Consider the following 23,085-nt stretch of genomic DNA (forward strand, 5'->3'; position numbering starts at 1 on the left):
ACAATTATCCTAATGAATTAATGGAAAAAGAGATTGATACTATTGAAATGTGACTCCTAAGACCTTCGTGTAACTTAATACTATTTGAGTGGATCTGTATTGTTGCGGTAACTATTAGTTTAGAAATTCCACCTGCAATGAATCGGGCTTCCGAAAATTGATTATTCCTTCTTATCAATATCATGTAATAAAAATCTAATGTCATGAAAACCTACATAGATGCTTTGTCATTTTCATAGCAGTATGGGGGCAATTACTAGATCACCTCAAATCTGCACTCTAATACGTCAAACAAACAAACACTCTGATGGTGCGGTAGTTGAGGTCTAGCTCTAGCAGTTGAATTATCAGTATTTTTTATTTTGATCTGAAAACAATTAATTTTAATTGAATTTTTTAGGCATTGGCAGGATGGTATTACTCTTATTAGCAATGTATATAAATTAAATCTTAACTGTTTTATTTGCTTTTTGATATTCATGTTGATAAAAATCTTTCGATTGCTGAGATGAGGAAATTAGGTTGGGGTCGAGGGTCAAGATTACCGTTAATTGGAGGGTGAGACTTTTTGTTTGAGAGGAGGAATTTTTAATGGAGTGTTGTTCTTTGCTAAATAATAATAAGTTACTCCCTTCATTTTTTTTTTTTTTTGATGTTTTAAAACTTCAACTATATTTCAAAACTTTTGATATTTTAGTGAATTTATTATTGTTTTCTCAAGTTTATCCTTGTTGGAAAACACAATAAACTATTAAAGTAGTTATGACATTTGATTTATCACATGTGAATTTAATGATAAATAAGGACATTTAAGTAAAAAACACACAAATGTTTATATACTTTAATTACTCATTAAAACTTGTGTCAAGAGCTAAAACATCAAAAGAAAAGGAATGGAGGGAGTATAAGTTATAAACTTAAACACTATTTGAAATAGCCTCTGAAAAATAAACCACAAACTCGTAAAATAAGCTATAAATTCGTGACGAAAAGTTTATTACCAAACAGAGCTTTTTGTCATATGAGTTTATACGCTATAAACTCGCTTCATGGCCTTGCCAAATAGACCCCATGTAGAATAGAATGCACTTTCAAAATACAAAAGTAGAGGAAAATGGTAATAAGTGTCCCAAGGACATTCTTTAAAGGACTTTAGATGATATGTTTTTGCAAAAACTTGTGCATTCAATATATTGAAAGGTTAATTAAGTTTTTAGTCCCTATAAATATTCACTGTTTTTTTTTTAGTTCCTACAAAATAAAATTACACTTTTTAGTTCCTATAAAAATTTTCACCAGCATTTTTAGTCCCTATAAAAATTTTCCATCATTATTTTTAGTCCCCATAAAAAAATTTCATCAACATTTTTTGTGCTTAAAATGCTTAAGAAAAATGTCACATAGACTAAAAAGTATGATTTTATTTTGTAGGACTAAAAACAAAACTGTGAATATTTACAGGGACTAAAAACTTAATTAACTCTATATTGAAAATTTAAGTATTAGACTTTTTCAAAACATAGTTATTGATTAAAAATCCTTAAAAAAAAATGTTCTTAAAACACACGTTGGAGACAATTATTATCTTCATATTAGCACAAAATTTAAAAAACGGATATAAAATATATTTTCACAAAAAAACAGTGTCTTATTTTCTTCTATTTTTGATTCATTTTTTTAATCTTAGTACAAGTACAATGTTTGTCTGGTACAAAAAAGAATCGATACACGGACACACAGAGATTGAAGCTGGAATAGTTAACAAACCCGTGACTACTCTTCTTTACTGACTTTTGTCTCGTTGTCCGTGGCACCGAATGCATCTTTTTCTCTTCACAACCTCTTTACTTTCTCACATGCATTAGATCGCATCCTTTCCCTGAAAACAAACACAATGTGTGTATTTCACTCCATTTTACCGGTTCTACCCTTTCCTTTTATAGTCAACCAAGACAAGTCTTCAAAGTTCTCAGCCCTAAATCGTAATTTTAGTTATTTATTCCTCTACCTCTAAAATTATTCTTAATAATATTAATTTTGGCAGGGAAGGTAACTACCGTGTCTGTCTGGTTTCTTCTTAAAATAATTTGCTTTTATGAAATATAAATATAAAAATAAAATTATCTTGTTTTACTCTGGCATATCGTTTTAAATCACAATTAATTTTTTATACTCGTTCTTACTATTGGCCAGAACAGAAGATATCACATAGCATTTGTCATTTCCTTCCATATTAATTAAAATAATTACACTTACTATTTTTAACGTGATGGTTGTATTACAAGTTATTAACATAAAATAATTGTTCAAATAATATTTTTTAAATAAAAATGTTTTTGATTTATCAAAAGTCCGAGTTCACTCGCACAAGGTCCAGTAAAAACATATTGGGGCGAACTGGAACATGGATCAAGTATCAAGTCAAGAGACCTTAAATCCTTCCTATTCTTCAATGTCTCCGGTGGCTAGTTTAAAAGACAACAACCCCAAAATTAAAGCTTTAAAGGATTCATTCATCACAAATGCAAAATACACACAATCTAATATTTAGTCTTTTACTCTTTGTTCTTTTATTGACTTGAGCGTCAAAGTATCTATCTATAGATGCAAAACTTGCATCATTTTGACGGTTATTGCTTTATGAATGTCATCGTTCTGATCACTATAGATCCAAAAATATTAATGATAACTTTATTGATAAGCATGCTTTTTTTGTTCTTCAAGTAGTCTATTGGTTAAAATTTTATCTTTAACACAAATAAATGATGAATATGATGTTCGAACCTTAAACTCTACATATATAATATAATATTTATTTATACCGATTGAATTATTCTTATGAAATCAACGTACATTCTAGTATCACTATTATTATAATCAAGTCTTATCTATAGTATATTCTACATATGTAGGTTATTAAAGAAATCTAAAAAATATTTTTTTTTTATAATGGTGATCGGATGATAAATATCCTTTAATTTATTTAATATTATTTTTTGACAAAAAAAGTAATATTGAATAAAATAAAAAAGATTTATAAAAAAAATAATATTGAATAAAATAAAGAAGATTTATCATCTTATCACCATTATAAAAAAAAACATTTTTTTTAGATTTCTTTAATAATTTACAAAAAAAATCATTTAATATTATAAAAAATTGAATATTTATTAGAAAAAATAAAAAGTAGGTGAAAGGGAAAGGCAATTATGGTCACGGATGGAAGGAAAGGGTTTGTCGTGATAGTCGAAGTCGTATTCTCACAGGAGCAACGGTAGGTTTTAGGTGTACTTTGTTTGTATAACTGTTAGTAATACTATTAACTAAACTACAAAACACACCTTCCACCTCTTCTCCGATGTCCTAACGTTCATATACCGCCGCTCCCATCTCTCTCACATTTCATTTCACTATCTTTCATTTTCTTTTATTTTTATTATTATTATTTTTTTATCTTTCTTTAAATATAAATATAAATTATAATCACCACCACCACCGAATACTCACTCATTCGTTCACGTGCGAAGCCATTCATTCCTCCTCCTCCATGACAATGGCCGTCGATTCCTCCTCTTTTCAGGTAACATTCATTCTTTCTTTTTCTCACTCTCTAATCTTCAATTTCAATTTCAATCTCAATCTCAGCCACATTTTGATTTTACTTCACTCCTTTCAACCGAATCCGAATCTCAACTTGTTCATTGTTCTTTTCTTCTCTCTTTCATTTATCAACGCACGTTCTTAATGAAGAAATCGACGTTTATGCGTAATGCCGAGAAATTTCACTTTCAACAAAAATAAAAACAAACAAAAAACAGCTGGAAAAATAATCCGAACGAGAGTCATGTGTGAATTGTGATCAAGTGAAACTGAAACCACACGATTTTCTTTTTATCTTTTTTTTTTTTTTTTATTAATTAGTTTACAGTTATAAATTCAACTTGATTTTACTTTGATATGAAGGTTTATTTTAGATCACGCTATTAGGTTGAAAGTTCTTATTCCACTAACTTTCATTTTATGTTAATTCATGTGTTGCATTGTTTAATGTATAATGTTATTGTTGATTGCGATTTAGTTTATTTCTTTTTATATTTTAAAATTTATTTTGAGTTTATGGTTTTATTGCAGAAAGAACATCAAATTCAGGAGTTTCAAGAGGGGAATGGAAACGTACCTGTGTGTTTGAAGTTAAATAAACAACCAAATGTTGATGATCTTAACGCAAAGCTTCCTCTAGGTAATTTAATCTAATTTAATTTAGTTAGCCGCATTAAGTTAGATAGCTTAATTTTGCCGGTTGTTGAAACTATAAAATCTACAGCTTTTTGAACTGATTTCTTTGTTTGTTTTTTGTTTTGTTTTTTTACTGTAGATATACCGCCAATTCTAGTTGAAGAAACTTCACTTCCAAGAGGATTGCACGGTTCACAGGTTAGTTCTGCTCTCTATCGGTGTTGTCAATTGTTGATCGCCGAAAATAGTTGTCAAATTCTGTTATGCTACAGTGCTATAGTGCTGCTACAGCTGTTATTTTAGAACACTTTGTATACTAAAGTGTGTATCGCAGAACAATAGTGGTTTGTTAAAATTGCTATGCTACAGCGCCGCTATAGCCACTATTTGACAACCTTGCTTACTTTTTATTCTTCAAATTGTTAATCTAATGCGTTGCATATCATGTGGGGCTGAATGATAATGATTGGTGATGAGTTTATGTTACTGATGGTTACAACCATAAGATTGAGGGGCGAGGATGAAAAGTCTTTGTACACAATCATGTTACATTCAACTTATGAGGAAAAAACTGTTAGGACCTGGATTTCCATTTTTGTTTTTGGTTAGCGAGTCACTCAGTTATTTTGGATGAAATGGTATTTTGAAATATGAACCATTGAAGCTCCTTTTTCTCGAAACTGTTAAGAATGACAAAAGAAACATAAATAAATTCAAATGTTTTCCTGTGAAAAAGAAAAAACTCAAATGTTTTTTCAGTGGTTTTTATTTGAACTGCCTTTCTTATTTTAAATGCTTGAACCGTTTAATGCCGTATTAATTCTTTGGAAACAGCTCAAAATATGTTTTTCAGCAACTGGTGCCCTTTCATTTTTTACAGGCTCAAGATGTTTATAGTATTTCAATGGTACCAAAGGAAGGTGAAAATGCAAGAAGTGCTTCACCACTAGCTTTTCTAAGCGTTGTAGAGGTTCCTAATCAAGCTAAAAGCGGAGTGTGCTTAGACACTCATATAAATTGCCAAAACAGCATTGATTTTCAAATGAATAGAAAAGATATTTATGCCCAGTGCATAGTTGATATACCTAATGTGAATGGAAACTCAGTTTCACCTGAATCCTATGATGATGGAGTTGAAAGTTTTAAAACTGGGAACTCACCAAAGGTAAGTTTCATAAAGTCATCTTCTGCACTGTTATTTTTAAAGATATCATGCACATGATATAGATTTCGTTGTCTGTGGATAACATTCTATCCTCACGCATATGTGTGTATCTTTATCCTTATATGAGGGCTGATATTTTACAACATTGCAGAGCGTACTGTGGAGAGAATCAAGTCTAAAAGCAGGGGCAAAACTTATGCAGAGTCTAGTGAACCTTGGCAGCCCAAGAGGTATTCTGCTGTTCTTTGGTATCTTGATATATTTATTTCAGATAACCCTATGTTTTCTTTACTGGAATCAACTAGATAGTTGGGACATAATGATTTTCTGTAAGCAATCAGAATAGTTTAGACATGAAAGAAATATTGACCACACCCAATACAAACAGCTGGATTGACAAAATAAGTATACGTTTATAGCATCAGGATCATAAATAGATCTATCCTACCATAGTCTAATGTAATGAGGAATAGCCGAACTCCTGCTCTATGTCATTTAAAAAATTAAAACATTGCTAAATTATGATATTCTTTATCTTTTATCTAGAATTCATTTTGTCATGATTAAACTATCAATTGCTCTCTTCTTTTACTTGGACTAGTGCTCATAATTTTGTGTTCAGAACCCAGTAGGTTTGTGATTCAGATATTTTCTTAATTTATGTATTAACAGATAAGCCAGTCACTGAAAAGTTACATGATTTGCCGAGTAACAAATGGAGAAGATATAAGCGCTCTACCTCATTCGATTCCAGAAAAGTTGCTCTTCTGTTTTCAATATTGTAAGTCACAGCAAATCAAACACTAAAAGCTTGACATAAAATCATAGCTATCCACACGACCTTATACATTTTATCTTAGTTTTTTGTCTATATGAATTTAGTATATGATGAGATTTGATTTGATGCATGTGCAAAAAGATTTTACATTAACAGGAGTTAACATAAAATCTTTATTATTTCATAAATGGGTCACATTAACTTAACCTGTGTGCTGCCCTAACTACATTATTCATATTAGAAGAAAATTTTGCAAGAAAACTAAACAGCAATAGCAAAAAATACAACTATATTATATGATAGAATAATTCAATGATAATTTTATGCATAATGATTAAATTCATGCAATAAACTTGTCCTTCATTACCAAAAATTTGGCTATTATTTTGTGCGCATATTCCATTTTTTCCTGATAAAGTATTTACTCTAATACTCTATTATAACTAGTATTACTTTTTCATGATTATAACAAATTGTTGAATAGCATATATGTTCTCATTTTATACTATATTCATGTAGTAGACAACTGAAGGGCTTCAATAAGAAAATAGAAATCCTAATACATCAAACTATTTTTCTTATGTTTATGTAATTTTATGTAGACAATAGAAAGCTTGATAAATGGTTGGTGTTGTGAATTTATACATACGGTTTTGTCGTTTTGAAATATAAAGGGTGAGGTGTGGTTGTGCATTGCATATCTCGTGAACTGTGGAGTTAAGGAGAGATGCCACTCTGAGAATGCTAACTAGTAGTATATTACTTTTAACAAATTCTGAGTGGATTCCACGCAGTGGAAAATAATGCACGTAGTCATTTTCCCAAGGAACTGACCAACTCTTGCCATGTTTTTCTGGTGTTATTTTTTAATTTTGTTGAAAATGGAAATTTGTTGTTTATGATCAATTCACTAAATAGATCAATTACCTTGCAGGTCAAGTCTGGGAACATTGGTATTGATATATCTGACATTGAGGGTCAGGCAGAAGGCTGATGTGTTTGTTCTTAGTTAAAGGCTCAATCTTCGCCGGCCGCCTGTTTAAGTGTACACTTCTAAGTTTCTATGGTTTTTAATTTTAACGTATCTTTTGAATTGTAATAGAGCTCCTTGTGACGTTGAAGATAGAATTTGGGAAATGCTATTTGGCACAAAAATGTAGATTACTTTTATCCTAAAGCCCCCTCTGTTTCTTGTTTCAATTTTTTAGAATACTAATAAAGTATTAATTATCATTTATTCACCAAAACACGCGTTTTGTGTATCACAATCAACCTAATCACTTTGCTAAATATTTTGGTTAATGAAGCTCATTTCTTTATAAAATTTAGCACACTCAATTTTCTTAAAGAAGAACGTAATCTTAAGAAAAACTTAATATGAACTGAATGAATTTTAAATTATCCGGCAATCTAATGATTTAGCAGAGTCAAACTAGGACCATTGAATGGAAACATACCCAAAAAAAGACCTTTAATTTGACTCCAGGTGCGGGAAGGAATAAACGTGAGATGAAACCATGGAACTCATCATGTAAAACCAATATTCCGCATGATAAAATTTCAATGAAACACAGTTTATGCAGTAAAGCATGACAACGCTTGGTCGATAAAATCCTTCCAACAAAGCTCCAGTTTGAAGCTTTATTATCAACTGGTAAACAATGTAAATGTTTATCAGTTTATTATCTGCAATCTTACATAAAGGGACTAAAACTGTATTAGAAAATAAAATAACTAATAATCAAATTCATTTTTTCATTTTATCTTACATCAAAAACATTATTGCTAAGATCTAAGCCCTACCAAACTAAACTGAAGAGCATTGGTACACAAGCACGTTTGGGTTTGGCCTAGGTGCATATTTCCATTTTGGTTGCCAAGCCAATAATTGTGTCAAGTGAACAGACTCGTGACTTGTTGTGAATAGCACTGTTTAGCACGAACAACCTCCACCTTGCTGCTCTGTCCTGGATGAATACGCGGTAGATTTTAAATTTACATCAACCATGTCATCTTGCTTTGTTGAAAGAGATTCCATCCCGGGCAAGGCTGAAGCAATCTTGCGAAATAAAGGCTGCAACATTTTAATCACTCGAGTTAATATGAACACGATAAAGTGACGGCGAGAGCAAAACATATAGAATGAGACAAACATGTAAAAAAGAAAGACAGTTGACCACAAGTGGCATACTTTTACATTTAATGAAAATGCAGCTGAGAATCATTCAAGGTTTCTCAGATTGATATGTTTAGAAGACAGACTTCAGAATTCAAAAGCATGATACATGAAAATATGGGGTGACTTGGAGAATTAATCAAATTTCACCTTGATATTAAATCCTGCTTTTGCACTAGTTTCTATAAACATGATCCCGCTCTCACGCGACTTGGCATCTCCTTCCTCTATAGAGACTTGCCTATTAAAGCATCATAATGTCATTATAGGTGCAACATAAAAACAATGTCATTTGATATAAGAATTGTATGGATCAGCTACTCTTACACACACAAATTTCTTTTTGTATTAACAAACATTATTCTTTAGCAAAGATTTAGATAGTGATATCACGATAGTTGAATCACAAACATCACATGTGAAGCTAACTGGAAAAATATATCCAACAATATCATCATGAACCTATAAATTTACCTTCTAAATATGGTTTTGAAATAACAACTTCAAGGTATGGCAATTTTGGTAAACCAGTACGAATTTTCAGTATTACTTAATCTATTTATTAGCAAAACAATCATAATCAAACACTTTTAACGAAATTATTATTTAACCAATTCAGTTTTTAGGCAATAAAAGGAGAGACACTGTCCTACATTTATAATATTCAAACAGAACATAAACCAACAAATATTTTCTTGCCAATTTTTTTGAAAACCAAACAAGAATTATAGCAAACATAGTATGGAAACATCGAATAAAAACCAGGTGTCTAATGTACAAATAAAAGTATTTGAAAAAAAATTATGTCAAGTCAGCAAACCAGTTGATATGTAACTATCAAGGAAAATGCTCAATGTCCTGACTGGTTGACTCCCTACTCACCTTTTTTCAACAAGATCAGTTTTGTTTCCAACCAAAACGATAATAACATCACTGCCTCGTTCTGCACGTACCTCCTCAACCCACTTGTTAGTGTTAAGAAATGATTGCCGATCTGCATCAGAACAGCTTGCTAAGAAATTTAATGGTTATAATTTGATTTATGCCGCATAGTTTGATATTAAAAAACTAAGCAAACTAATTCCACAAGCAAACAGAGCATAGTGTACAATAGAAAACACAGAGAGGTAGGGACTGGGGAGCTAACTTTTTCAATCATTCAGTGCTTCTCTGATAAATACTTATCATAACAGTAAGACAAACATCAATCTTAAAGAATGCATAATAATTAATCTCAAATAATAACAGTTAAGTGTAAAACAATTTTACACAACAGAAATAACAGCAAAACAGGCTTCCACTAGCTGGGGAAGACCTAGATAAATTTCTGTCATGGATCAAGTGTTAAGATAGGTTTGTTTATCTCTAAATCTCTCGTTAGTTTGGCCTATAATTTTTCTTAACTTGCCCTTATGTTGGACTATACTCCATTTAGTCAGCCAGTGCTTTTAATTCTTCTCCACACGTGCTATCTTCCAAGAAATGTATTTTTGTTCCTATCTTATCTTGTGTAAACCACTTATCGTTGTAACATTCTTATCACTATGACACCGAGACATCTTTCTTTTTGGCTCTTTACAACTCAATATTCAGTCCCACACAACATTGTAATTTGTAGTTTATGGCTACATCGTAAAATCTTTGTTTAAGCTTAAGTGGTAGTTTATATCACAGAGATCTAACTCAAATTATTCCTCTATTTTGTCCACCCTACTTGGATCCTATAGTTGACATCTCCTATATATCAGTCATTTAGTTTGAGGGAGCTGTCGGAAAAGAGAATAGAGAGAGACATGGTTTCCTCATCATGTCTCTCTCTCTCTATTCTATAGGTTAAATGTAATAATTACACAGATCATAATCACATTTTCAACATGAGCCAAAGTACTTTTAATGTAAGACTTGTATTATTTTATTTTCTCCAATTTTCACCTCTAAAGCTAAACTCATGCCTCTTGCAAAACTTGTACTTCATGAACTTATTTTAACTTTGGCAGAAGCCTTGTGTTTCCAATACTGACTCCATCACAAACTTCCATTACTTTCTTCTCCAGTCTCCAACTAGGGCTATATTATCCACACAAAGAAGAACACAATGACATTGTCTCTTGGATATGTTCAGTAAACATATCCAGAATCAACAAAGTTTACTCATGGAGCACACCTATAGTTATAAATAGATTTTCTGCATTCTCAGTTTAGACATGTTAACTTGACTATTCTTCTTTGTTTTTCTCTCAACTTGGATATCCATAACTAAAAACCCTATGCTGGATGGTCAAACTCTCTTCTGATAGGACATGGCATTCACATGCTATAAAATCTTTAACGTTGGCAAATAGTTTGGAATAATTATGTCACAAGAAAATCTATACAGACTTAAAAACACAACCATGCTATTGCTATTGTTTCTTTTAGAAGAACAAAGAAAGTTAATACTTACTAGCAACGTCATACACAATAACGGCGACCGAAGAATCTCTTATATAACTTGGAATGAGGCTTCTAAATCTTTCTTGCCCTGCAGTATCCCTGTGGAGTTAAAATAGACTACATTCAAAATATGCAAAAAAAATGGGTAAAATAGCATCTACGCCACAATGTGAAATCTACTACTCCCTCCATTCCTTTTCTTTTGATGTTTTAGAACTTCAACTATATTCCAAAACTTTTGATGTTTTAGTGAATTTGTTATTGTTTTCTCAAGTTTACCCTTGTTGGAAAACACAATAAACTATTAAAGTAGTTGTGACCTTTGGTTTATCACATGTGAATTTAATGATAAATAAGGACATTTAAGTAAAAAATACACAAATGTTTATATACTTTAATTACTCCTTAAAACTTGTGTCAAAAGCTAAAACATCAAAAGAAAAGGAATGGAGGGAGTACAACTTTTAGAATACTACATACCAGAGCTGCAAACGAACTGTTCGATCTTCAAGGTACATTGTTTTTGACAAAAAGTCAATACCAATTGTCGCCTGAAATGTAGACGATTAACAAATTTGTCAAGATCCTAGCAAGTAGGAAAGGGGGAAAAGAAAATGCAAAAGTTGAAACCTAAACAACATGGCAAAGAAGATATGTTTCTATTTTAAGTAACCTTGCATGATAAGTTGGTAACAGACATAAACAAGGAGCATTACAAACTAAGTATCCTTAACGTATCGCATCCGATACTCATATCTTGTTTGTGCTTCGTCGACAAAAATGGCAAAAATGTCATAAATATGATCCCTTGAAAATAATTCCTACAATTGCTAATAAAAGCTCTTCTTCTCACTCTAGCACTTCACCAACGTAAACATGAAGATATGGTCAGCGCATGAGTAAAGCGAGAATGAATTTACAATCAGCTAGTTTAATTCCTAATCGAAACAATTTCGCACCGAATCAAAATCAACATATTATTATTACACCTTAAATTTAGATCTATTCCCTCTGTTCATAATACTCCAGAGACAATGTAGAATAAAATATCCTCTGATCCTCCTAATTCCTAATCAAGTCCTAATCATGTATTTTAAACACGCCTGTGAAATCATTGCAAATTTTCCATCCTTTTTCTTAATGCACAATAAAACATTCACTAAATAGGCAAAACTACATGATCAAAACAACAATAGTACTCTTCTATTCTATCTCACGCAGATCCTCGCAAAATCACACAAATATTATGTAACATATAATGAAATACGAGATCAACAAGAATAAACAAAATTAAAATTGTAACATAGAAATTGAAAAAATAAAAGGAAAAATCGATCAACGAAATCTTCGAATAACAATAAATTAGAAATGAAAGGGGGAATAACCTGATAGGTAGTGTCGAATTTATCATACATAAAGCGAGTGATGATGCTAGTTTTACCAACGGATTGATCACCTAAGAAAACGAGTTTGTATTTGGCGAGAGGTGATACAGTCACCATTTTTGTTTCTTCCTTCTTTGGGAACTTGAGTAACGCGAATTTGGCTCAGATCTGAATCTGAATCTCTCAAAATTCTCGAGAAACAGAAAACGAAGAAAGGGAGAAAATTCAGTTGAAGATAACTGAAAAACCGTTCCCTTTTTGCAATTTCAAAGTGCAAGGACTATATATATGGGCGCCACCAAGCGCCAAATACGATGACAAGTGTATCTCACTCACTTTTCTATTACCAAAATTCACCCTTATTTTAAAGGGGTAATAGTCAAAATAGTCCGGGAGGCAAAAGTAATCCCTCAAATACCCACAATAATTATTTTTATATACTCGCTAGTATCAAAATATAAGCAAAATTGGCTTTTTAAGTTCATTCAATTAATGATGTATGTGGTTCATATTATAGACCACATACATCATTAATTGAATGAACAAAAAAAGTCAATTTTGCTTATATTTAAAAATGGAGGGAGTAAGATTGAAATGACAAGAAGTAAGTAGTTATAATGACTAATACGACAATAAGTAAGTAATTATAAAGACTAATATGACAATAAGCAAGTATATTATATGATAATATTGACGAAGTATTTCAATGTCTGAGACTATTTTGACCGACCAAGTGCACAATCAGAGACCGTTTTGAAATTTCAATACATTAAAGGGTTATTGTGGTTACTCAATATGCATTCAGGAACCAAAATGACTATTACACATATTTTAAAGGCTTAATACATCCCCCGGTCCCTTAACTTATTTTAATTTCTCAGTGTGATCCCTTAACTATTAAACGTTTCAATTTGATCCTTATCTTTGTTTTCGTCATCGATTTGGTCATATTTTATTAATTTTAATTCCTTTAAAAAGAAGACCGTTGGATAAAGAAAGTTCATCATATCTAACCGTGTGCCACCAACACCTAACTATCTGAAATTTAATTTTTTAAAATAATATAAATTCATTTATATTAATTTAGAAATAAAAAATTTTCTAAAAAATTGGAAAATTAATTTTCGAAAATAAAATAAAATCTAAAAATTTTGAAAAAAAATCAGGAATTTTTTTTTAAAAAAAAAATCTGGAAAATTACTTTTAATTTGAAAAGAAAAATCTGAACTTTTTCAAAATATATTTTTTAATAATTAGCCAAAATGGATTTTTGTTAATTATAATTCAATTTTTTTTTTCAAAAATAAAATTCAGGAATTTAATTTTCAAAATACAAAAAAAGCAATAATTCAAAAGTTAAAAAAAATGTTAGATTTTTTTCAAAAAAAAGTTTTTAAGTTTTTTTTTCTACAAAATTAAAATTTTGGAAAATATTTTAACTTTTAATAATCTCGATACAAATTTAGAAAAAATTCAGATTATTTTTTTCAAAAATTTTATTTCTGAATTACGATTATTTCAAAAATCCAGATTATTTTTTTTCAAAATTTTATTATTTTCGAAAAAATTCAGATTACTTTAAAAATAAATTTTTTACGAAATTATGAAGATTTTGGCTAATTATTAGAAAATATATTTCGAAAAAGTTCAGATCTTTCTTTCCAAATTAAAAGTAATTCTCCAGTTTTTTTTTTATAAAAAAATCCTGAATTTTTTTAGAATTTTTTTATTTTTAAATTAATATAAATGAATTTATATTATTTAAAAAAATTAATTTCAGATACTTAGGTGTTGGTGGTACACGGTTAGATATGATGAACTTCCTTTATCCAACGGTCTTCTTTTTTAGGGATTTAAAATTAATAAAATTGGACCAAATCGATAACGAAAACAAAGATAAGGACCAAATTGAAACATTTCATAGTTAAGGGATTAAACTGAGAAATTAAAATAAGTTAAGGGACCTAGGAATGTAATTTTCCAGTCCATTTAAACACTACATTTTTATATAAAAATTTGAATTTTAACCCACATTTTATAACAAGGAGAAAATAAATATCTTTAAGTTAACAAGGTTTTTGCACAATTAATTAGAGCTAACCATTTTTATGCGGATGTCATAGGGTTATAATACATTTCCTATGCATAATCGACCCTGAACCCTGAATGTGAAATTTGGTTTCAAAGAGCATCTTTTTTCATTTTAGAGTTTTTCCCATGTGTTTCTTTTTTTAATAAACTTTCTTGGCGACTAATTGTTTTCGAGCAACCCTCAAATTTCAGTTCGTGTATATTTGAATGTTGAACAAGGTGTACTATTTTCTTATTAATTTTCAGAATTTTGTTTTTTTTTATTTTTTTTTTTACCATATACAGATTTATATGAGATTGCAAGCATAAGGCTATAAGCTTTTGCTGCTTATCAGGTGTGTAAATAGTTTTTGTAAACCATTATGGATGATTTTTCTGTTCATTTGTTTGTTGTTATACATAACTGTAGTATTAGCTGTTTTAGAAAGCTGTCAAAATGGATAATTTTGTACCCCTTTTCCGCTTGTCTTTTTGTTTTGATCCTATTAAGTACTATGAAATGGATTGTCATGTGGCATGAGCAGATTTCTTGCTTAAGGCGGATACATGTTTTAAATTATCATTCTCACCTGCATTTTGTTTATGTCATCTTGATAGGGAGGATGTATTGTCTCTTTAAATAGGTACAATACACCTTACTTAGGAAGATTAATAATCAGAAATAAATAATTCAAACTCGAAGAAAAAACTTTTGCGTCGTTTTTCATTAAGAGTAAGGGATTCATATCAATTTAAATATAGTAAGTGGTTAATGAGCGAATGGTTCGGGAGAACCGAGTTTGATGTCCGGGTGAAATAATTCTTAGGCAGACTTTACTTAACTGAATTTTAGATTACTAAGGCTCATTTCTCTAAAAACAAGAGGGTTATCAAAAAAAAAAAATTAAATGTTAATTATTAATTTTTTGGTATTACTCTTTTTTTTTTTTAATCTCAGTATGCACGAATGCAAAAGCAACGTTAAATTGCACTTGCAACGCAGCCGATGACAGAAAAATGTGGTGGTGTTGAGGCACTTCAATCACAGTTGTTGGCTGACGAGTCACTTTTGACGGTGGTGGTATTGTTGATGAGTTGGCCGAGAGTCATCAACAAAATCACCACCTAACATGGTGGCTCTAGTGACCACTGCTACAAAGTGTCTCAACAATTTCACTCTATCGCCACCAGCTGCGGTGCAGGTGCAAGTGTAGCATGTATTTGATGTACCTTTCCGTGCATATGTATTTTAAAATTTAAATAAGTGAATAATTAATACTTTTTGAAGTGATATGGATCTTTACTCTTAGTGAATTAAATGTCAGATGCACGGGGATAGAAAACTCGGTATCATTCTATATCTTCTTCTTCCAGTCACCTCCATGATTTTCCGTATAATGTTGTGAGGTTGTTGTCTTGTTGTACAATCCATATTCCATTCTTACGACGAGGAGGTATCGTTTCTAATTTAAATTTACACACAGCTTATTTTAAAATTAAAATAAATATAAAATAGAAATTATAAACAACAAAAAGAATCGGAATCGTAAAGTCAATCCAACGAATCCATTTTCAGAAATTCCAACGTTCTATTCCATTATCTATTGTTCTTTTAGCAAATATCTGACAATCTTGTGTTCTTTGCTTCTCTCTATGGATTTTTATCAGGGCATGCACTCATGCTTATACCATGGACACTCCTATATCTCTTGAAGTTCAACTTATATCATTTTTCATTTAGGTCTAATGGGGAGCCCGATCAATGCTTTTGCGACTTGATGGCTTTATGGAAACTATAGGTGCATTTATGAGTTACGAAAAGCATGGTTTATATGACCTCATATTGGTGCACCCGGGACATGCTCTGAGATTCATGGCACGTCAATTGGAGATTTGAATGAGAAGAAAGTGATAGGAATTTGAAAGGAGTATCTAAATTGTGTTGGTTGCTTACTCAATATAATTGGATGTTCTTGATCTGGGGGGCGTTTAATTTAGCTTAGTTTTTCCACAGAAAAGCTAATCCTAACAACAATATCTGAGTTTTTCTTTACCATATGGAACGTCCCATTTTCCCTCAGTGGTTTCTCTTGAAGTTGCAATAGTTAAGTAAGTAACCCTTCTAATAAGATTCTCTAGAATAACTTTTAATGTCAGCTTATGGAATCATATTCAATTAAGATGGAATAATTGCATACCAACTTGAGTATATACGTAGCTACTAAAGACAGACAGAAAGATACTAGTAAAGTGTCTCTTGGCTTGAAATTATAAATTGAAATGAAGTACAATTTGTCATACTTCAGAAAAGCATCTGTTTCCTGTGATATGATTTATGAAAAAAATGAAGTAAGATTAGTTAAACAGACCTAGAAAAAACTAATTAAAATTACCAGCAGTGAACTATCACAGTATTCCCCATCACTGGTCGTTTTAGTCCTATCATGTCTAAACACTGTCACTGTAATTTGTTCTTTATTGTTGGTTCGATTCAAACTATCCATAGAGTAAGATTAGTACCCTAAGCTCCGAACATATCCTCAGCAGTATTATCATCATAGAACACTAACTTCAGGTTTCAGTTTAGGAAAATCAGCTATTTCTGCTACAAGTTTATGACTAAGCATTGACCCAACTCTAGGAGTCACACACATTTATTAAAAAGGCTGATTCAACACACTTCTGTTTGGACAAACTATCAAGCTCGAGAGATGTCTGCAGTTTTAATCAAATAAAGTTTTACTTGATACGAACATAATAACAACAATGAACATGAAGGATTTCAAATTTCATTACAACCTAGAACCTTCCTCTTTCATACAAAGATTTCGTATAACCTTACGGAGTTAATTGTCCAAGCAAAGATTTGGCATAAGAATACCTTACGGAGTTAAGTGTCCAAGCAAAAAAGCTAATGAAAAAAGCTTTTTACCAAACACATCTCATTCTATCAAAAAAAGCTTATAAGCTTGTCCAATAAGCTACAAGCTAGCTTATTTCTGTTACCAAACACAGCCTAAGTAAATGAACCATATTGAGATGCCAATTCCCAAGTCAGCAGAGTGTTACATTACACCACACATCGCTATTCACTAATCACAACACAAGTCTATACACAGTAAGAAAAAGGTACTTGTGATATTTGACCATAAAATTAGGATACTAATCACACTAATACAAGTTTGTATATAGTAGGCTATGTTATTCATCCGGCATTGGTCTAATACATAAATTAACATGAAAATGTATTAAACTTGCTATTTCAATCAACATACAGAAGGTAAAAACAAAATCAGCACTTACCAGTTAATAAGGTGATAGTTGGAAATGGCATCTCACTAAATAAAATGTTGGAAGAGACAACAACAACAACAACAACAACAACCATGCTTTATCCCACTAAGTGGGCCGGTTACATGGATCAAACGCCACCATAATGTTCTATCATATATCATATCCTTATCCAACTCATTGCAACACTAGATCCTTCTTAATAGTTTTACTAAGTCTACTTCTGCCTCTAGTGATTTGACTACTCTCCATCAGTCAATTTGATCTACTCTCCATACTACAAAATCTACATGTCTTCTTTCTAATTGCCAAAACCACTATTACAGAATCTATAGGTCTTCTCTCTACTTGCCTAAACCACCTAAGCCGGGTTTCTACCATCTTTTCTACTATAGGTGTTGCCCCAACTCTCTAATGTTGGTAAGAGACATTTGTTTTCAATTGCAAAATTATAACTTATCATAAGAATCATTCATAGAGATGCAAACATACATCGTATAGTATCGAAAGAAAACCAAACTACTACAATCAACATTTCATAACAGCAATGCATTGTTTCACAATTCAGCAACATATTTTTTTCAATTTAATAACAGGTAATACCTGCTACATTCTAACAACAGCATCATAGTTAGATAACATCTCGGAAAAAACATTATTTCATCAGAAACGACACTATCATCACTAATCAACAAAACAAGCTAAAAGCCACAAACAAAACCCCCAAAAAAAAACTACCTGGTAGCATTACTCCTACCAGTCCTCATGTTACTCCAAGGAAACTTGGCAGCAGAACCATCAGCCCGGTTGGAACCGGGTCGCTCAAACCTTCCCCTGCTTGAACCAGAACGGTCAAACCGTCCCTGATTCGAACCGGAACTCTCAAACAGATTCGAACCAGAACGGTTAAACCCTCCCCTGTGATACCCATTTTGCGGCTTAAACCCACGAGTGTTCTTATTCTCATCAAGCCAATGACTCTTCCCCGGCGCTTCCTCAACAATACTAGCAGCCATAGCCTGTTTATTCAAACTCTTCTTATCCTCTTCAATCTCTCGAATCGGAAAAAGATTGGGGTTAATCAAAAGCGGGGTTTTTAACGTTACAAAAGCCTTTTTGTAATCAGGTTTTGCAATCACAATTCCGCCACGTTTCTTCTTCTTTCCGTCCATGTTCAATGTTCGAACCTTTTCGACATCGAATCCGTAGAGGGATTCGAGAACGCGCTTGATTTCAATCTTGGAAGCTGATGGAATGGTTTTGAGAGCGATTTCATGGATGTCGGTGAAGTTGGTTGGCAGGAGAAGCTTGATTGGTAGGTTTGCGAAGTACACCACTCTTCTTCCCAATCTGCTTCCCATTTTTCTCTTCTCTCTGCAACTATTCGATTTCACAAATGACCTAATGTATGTTGCTATAAAATTTTAGAGTATAAATGATTTTTTTTTTTTTTTTAAGATATAAATGAGTTTTTTATTTATTTTTTTGTCAGGTAGTTTAGTGGCAGAATGAGTTAAGATAGAGACTATAAATGATTTCTTTTTAAAGAGAGTATAAATGATTTTTTTTCCTAAAAAAAAATGATTTTTTTTTTTTCGTTCGGTTGGTAAGCATAAGCATAAATGCAAAATATAGCATGAAGGTTCGAACCCAAATATCCACTTCTCCCGTATAAAATATGTGAATTTCAACCACTAGATTAACTAAAAAATAAGATTTTTTTTGTTAGGAAAAGAGAGTATAAATGATTATACACCCAATGTAAAATAATTTTATGGTTCGTCGTCATTTAATGGGAACATGTCATGTATGAATGCATGAGCATGTCTTATAACTGTTGGATGTAAGATAACTATCAAATATTTTATTTTTATCGATTGATAATATAAAATTAGTTTATCTTAACATTTCATTTCTTTTTTCTCTCTTTAAAATTTTATAGATTTAATTGGCATGTGAATAAGGAGTATAAGGTACTTTTTGTATAAGAATCATAAAATGAATTTGTTGAGATCATGCAGATATAATGGTCAGATATTCAGAGGGCTTTAATTAACAATGCCTACTAGAGTTTGATTCCTTTGTACGTTTTATATGGAATATTTGATAAAATTGTCACTAAAAGGCTCATCTAGCCTTGAACTCCATGACTCGTTGAACCTCATTGTGAACCTTGAATTTAATAGTGCAAACAAGTTGTTAAGAGATTCGATACACGATGTCATGTATACCCATGTTAATTTGGTTTCTAATGAAAGACATTGACATTAGTACTAAAGTGTTAGTTGTTTCAACTAGTTGTTCCTCGTAAATGCTTGAAGGAGCAACAAATGTTGGCATTCTTAGCATTTGTGAAGGCTCTTTTGGTCTATGTTGGCCTGACCTTCAAGTTGATGATGATGATGTTTTGATTGATACGGCTAAGACTCTTTCTAGACCTCATATGCATACGACAAAATGTAGTCTTGGCTTGAGGAACTAAAATTTTCAGTAGTAAATGTCGTATTGTCTCACTAGGTCTGGCAAATTTGTTGATGAAGCAAGAAATTTGTCGAGGTTTGGTTGATGTCCTCAACGTCGATTCTCTTGTCTTCAAGTGATTAACCCTGAGGGAGGAATTATGTCCCTTAGCTATGGGTTATCTAACTGCTTCAGTAGAGTGTTAGGTATGACTGTTTTTGAGTTTTTGAACTACACTAAGAAATGCATAAAAAATAGATAAAGGCGGATTGGTAAAAAGATAACAAAAAATACCGAAATAAGTTTTGTGTTTGATTGGACTTATTTTATTTTAATTACAATGTACAAATTGAGTAATTATATGCAAAAACTATGCTCAGCTAATTACACGTGTAGTGCTTGAGTCACCCTTATTGAAGGGATCATGGCATCATGCGTTCAACTATGACTATGAGTTTCGTCCTTCATGGGGTGGTCCATTGACACGGTTTTTGTTGCGCATCTCCACCACGAATGTGTTTCTTTCGTCATCCCACTTTGCAGTTAGTGGTGCTACACATGAAACGTGGATTTTGTGAATCATATTCTCTCGCTCGATTGTCCCAACACTCGCCTAATCTTCCATCGGTTGGGCAGTTTTCCTCACCTAAAGTTCAATCGCCTATATGTTGATGTCGACTAACATGATATTTATTTTTAGATGTAAATAAAGTCAAAACATAATTTTTACTCTTAAATCTATTGTCTAACTTGTTTTAATGTACATGTATTCAAACATAAATGATTTGACATTCTGACAACTTTTTAGTAAAACCAATTATACATAATCAATTTTTTTCACCGTATAAATAAACATGCACTAGAGAATAAAAGGAAGGGAGTCATATGATAATTTGTTAAATAATACATAGAGCCTAAAAGGGGTTTGATGATACTTGTATCTTGGAGAGACATTAAGAATACTTTTACTATTTGATAATAGTGAAAACGTCATTTGTTGTTCAAAGGTAAATCTCTCCAATGAGGGAGGGACTAGAGGTTGAAATAGGTTGTGTTGTGAACTAATACAAAATATATGTGTGATTTTCATTACGTTATCTTTTTACTTCCGTGTTTTTTCTTAATAAAGGTCAAGAATTGCATTAAAATTAGGATCGGGGGCATGCACCCGAATACATAAGCGAGCAAATGAAAAAAGGAAGATCTAAACAAACACTATAAAGGAAGGAGGAAAATGAATACAGAGGGAACACACCCACCACCCTGCAAAAAAGGATCCTCATGGTCGAACAACTTTGGAGGTACCATTTTGGGCATGGGTTCTCATTCCAGCTTAATTGGTTGAAACTAACAGGCTGCTCTTTGTATATAAACTTCTTCTGTTTCTTGTTGGATAAATAAGTGTTGGAAGATACTTGAGAAGTATTTGAACTAACATCCCTACCCTCCAAGCCTTGAACCGAAACATCATCTCCTAAATCACCCCAATGGATTTTAAGAATAGAGACATTCTTGTCGATATCATCATTAGATTTACAAGGAGGCTTCAACATCAACGTAAATTGGCCTTTAAGAAATGGTCAGAAAGAGCAGAGAACTAGTGATAGGCTCAACAAAAGCTTCCGAGGAAATGTTTGGAGCTGGATTATGTGGAAGTGCCTGTTTTTTGTGTTTCTTGGGCCCCAATTCAGCTTGAGTGTTTGTGCCAACATATGAACAGTGAGCCCTGGCCTGAGTATCATCTGATAAATCACCCCAAAATGATTTCAAAATATTGACACTCTTATCTATCTCTGCATTATACAGATGCATTGCAAACTACAGTAGAGCTAGCTGCAATATCTCTTTTTACTTGTGTGTTGTTCTAATATTTATTTATTCATTTAATTTACCTTAAAAAGCTTGTTTAAAAAGTTGAAGAAATGTCTTTTAATAGGAGGAACCTTTTACTATAAAACACAATTTAAACCCCCTTATAATTTTGTTTTCTTGCACCTTTATAAATCTTTTTTTTTTTTTTTTTTTACATATTGCACCTTTATAAATCATGAATATTGATAAAAATAATTGATCACATTCAATTATTCGGTGAAACAATATTTTTGTCGTGATGTGTTAGTCGAAAAAAATATAAATATATATTGTCCTGGTCTTAGGTCAACTTGTGCTTTGATTAGGTTGTTATTTAGGGATGGCAACAATAAAAACATTACCCGACGATAAAATATGTAACGAGTATGGGGTGCTTATCTTAATGGCTATTAAAACCATTTTGATTAATAATAATTTTCCCTTCCATAATTTGAAAAACTAAATACGCATTATGTTTTTTTACCATTGGATCCTGGTGAAGTATTTAGTGCACGATGTGTGTGAGAGTTGTAAATCATGAAATACCAAGCCCAATTTCCTTCTCATAAAAAATAACTTTATTTTAAATAATTTAAGCATTTCATAGAAAAATGATATTTGTACAACCACTTTCTCACAACTTTTTGACAATTTTCTCTCTCATACTCACATTATTCTCTTATTTTCTCTCTTTCTTTTTCTCTCTCCATTTTTTTTGACCAATGAAAAGAGAGAAAAAATAAATTATCACAAAAATTATCTCATATGGTTGTTCAAATAACACAACTCTTTCATAAATATCAATTTGTAATGGAAGGCAATCGCTTGGTCACTTATAGCATGGTTTGTCATTCGACACTTGAGTCGTGTGGGCTATAAATGCATTAAAATCTGATCTGGTAAGATAAATCTTATATTGGTTTGATTTTTTAAAATTCAATTTGACTAGATTAAAATATGAATTATTTAATGTCCGACGACTTTGATTTCTTGACCATAAAACTTTTTATACAAGAAAAAGGAATGTTGAGCATTATTACATGACAAATTCTATGGTACATCCAACATTTTGAGTGTACTGGTACATCAAACTTTAAATTAATAATTAAATTGATTGTTTTTTGAAGAAAAAATAATTATTTTTTATCATTGACAACTATAATAATTAAATCTTATTTACCAAAAGCGTCGATGAAATAAAATTTACTTTTTTTGAATTTTTATTGCTCATAATGAAGAA

General features: G+C 31.5%; 3 protein-coding genes across 4 annotated transcripts; 1 reads left to right on the forward strand and 2 right to left on the reverse strand.

Annotated features, from left to right (window-relative positions):
• Nucleotides 1-3,277: 3,277 nt before the first annotated feature.
• Nucleotides 3,278-7,412, forward strand: LOC11427792 (uncharacterized). The gene is made up of 7 exons (XM_003601898.4): nt 3,278-3,580; nt 4,132-4,240; nt 4,376-4,434; nt 5,117-5,401; nt 5,553-5,631; nt 6,074-6,182; nt 7,114-7,412. The coding sequence occupies exons 1-7, from the start codon at nt 3,548-3,550 to the stop codon at nt 7,190-7,192; spliced, it is 753 nt and encodes a 250-aa protein (XP_003601946.1). The 5' UTR covers nt 3,278-3,547; the 3' UTR covers nt 7,193-7,412.
• A 485-nt stretch (nt 7,413-7,897) lies between these two features.
• Nucleotides 7,898-12,451, reverse strand: LOC11427793 (ras-related protein RABH1e). 2 transcript variants are annotated; one of them, XM_003601899.4, is made up of 6 exons: nt 12,174-12,451; nt 11,269-11,339; nt 10,799-10,887; nt 9,238-9,349; nt 8,506-8,596; nt 7,898-8,253 (listed from the first exon to the last, which is right to left on the reverse strand). In XM_003601899.4, exons 1-6 carry the CDS (start codon nt 12,288-12,290, stop codon nt 8,113-8,115), a joined length of 621 nt encoding a protein of 206 aa, XP_003601947.2. In that variant the 5' UTR covers nt 12,291-12,451; the 3' UTR covers nt 7,898-8,112. The 2 variants fall into 2 exon arrangements, 1 of the variants encoding a protein (XP_003601947.2); XR_003009844.2 differs by lacking the exons at nt 10,799-10,887; nt 11,269-11,339; nt 12,174-12,451 and adding an exon at nt 9,503-10,132.
• A 5,586-nt stretch (nt 12,452-18,037) lies between these two features.
• LOC11415029 (uncharacterized) lies at nt 18,038-18,954 on the reverse strand. The gene has a single exon (XM_003601902.4). It carries the CDS (start codon nt 18,893-18,895, stop codon nt 18,269-18,271), a length of 627 nt encoding a protein of 208 aa, XP_003601950.2. The 5' UTR covers nt 18,896-18,954; the 3' UTR covers nt 18,038-18,268.
• Between the last annotated feature and the right edge of the window lie 4,131 nt (nt 18,955-23,085).

The sequence above is a fragment of the Medicago truncatula genome, chromosome 3 (assembly GCF_003473485.1).
Source record: "Medicago truncatula cultivar Jemalong A17 chromosome 3, MtrunA17r5.0-ANR, whole genome shotgun sequence".
In the NCBI taxonomy this organism is placed as follows: Eukaryota; Viridiplantae; Streptophyta; class Magnoliopsida; order Fabales; family Fabaceae; genus Medicago; species Medicago truncatula.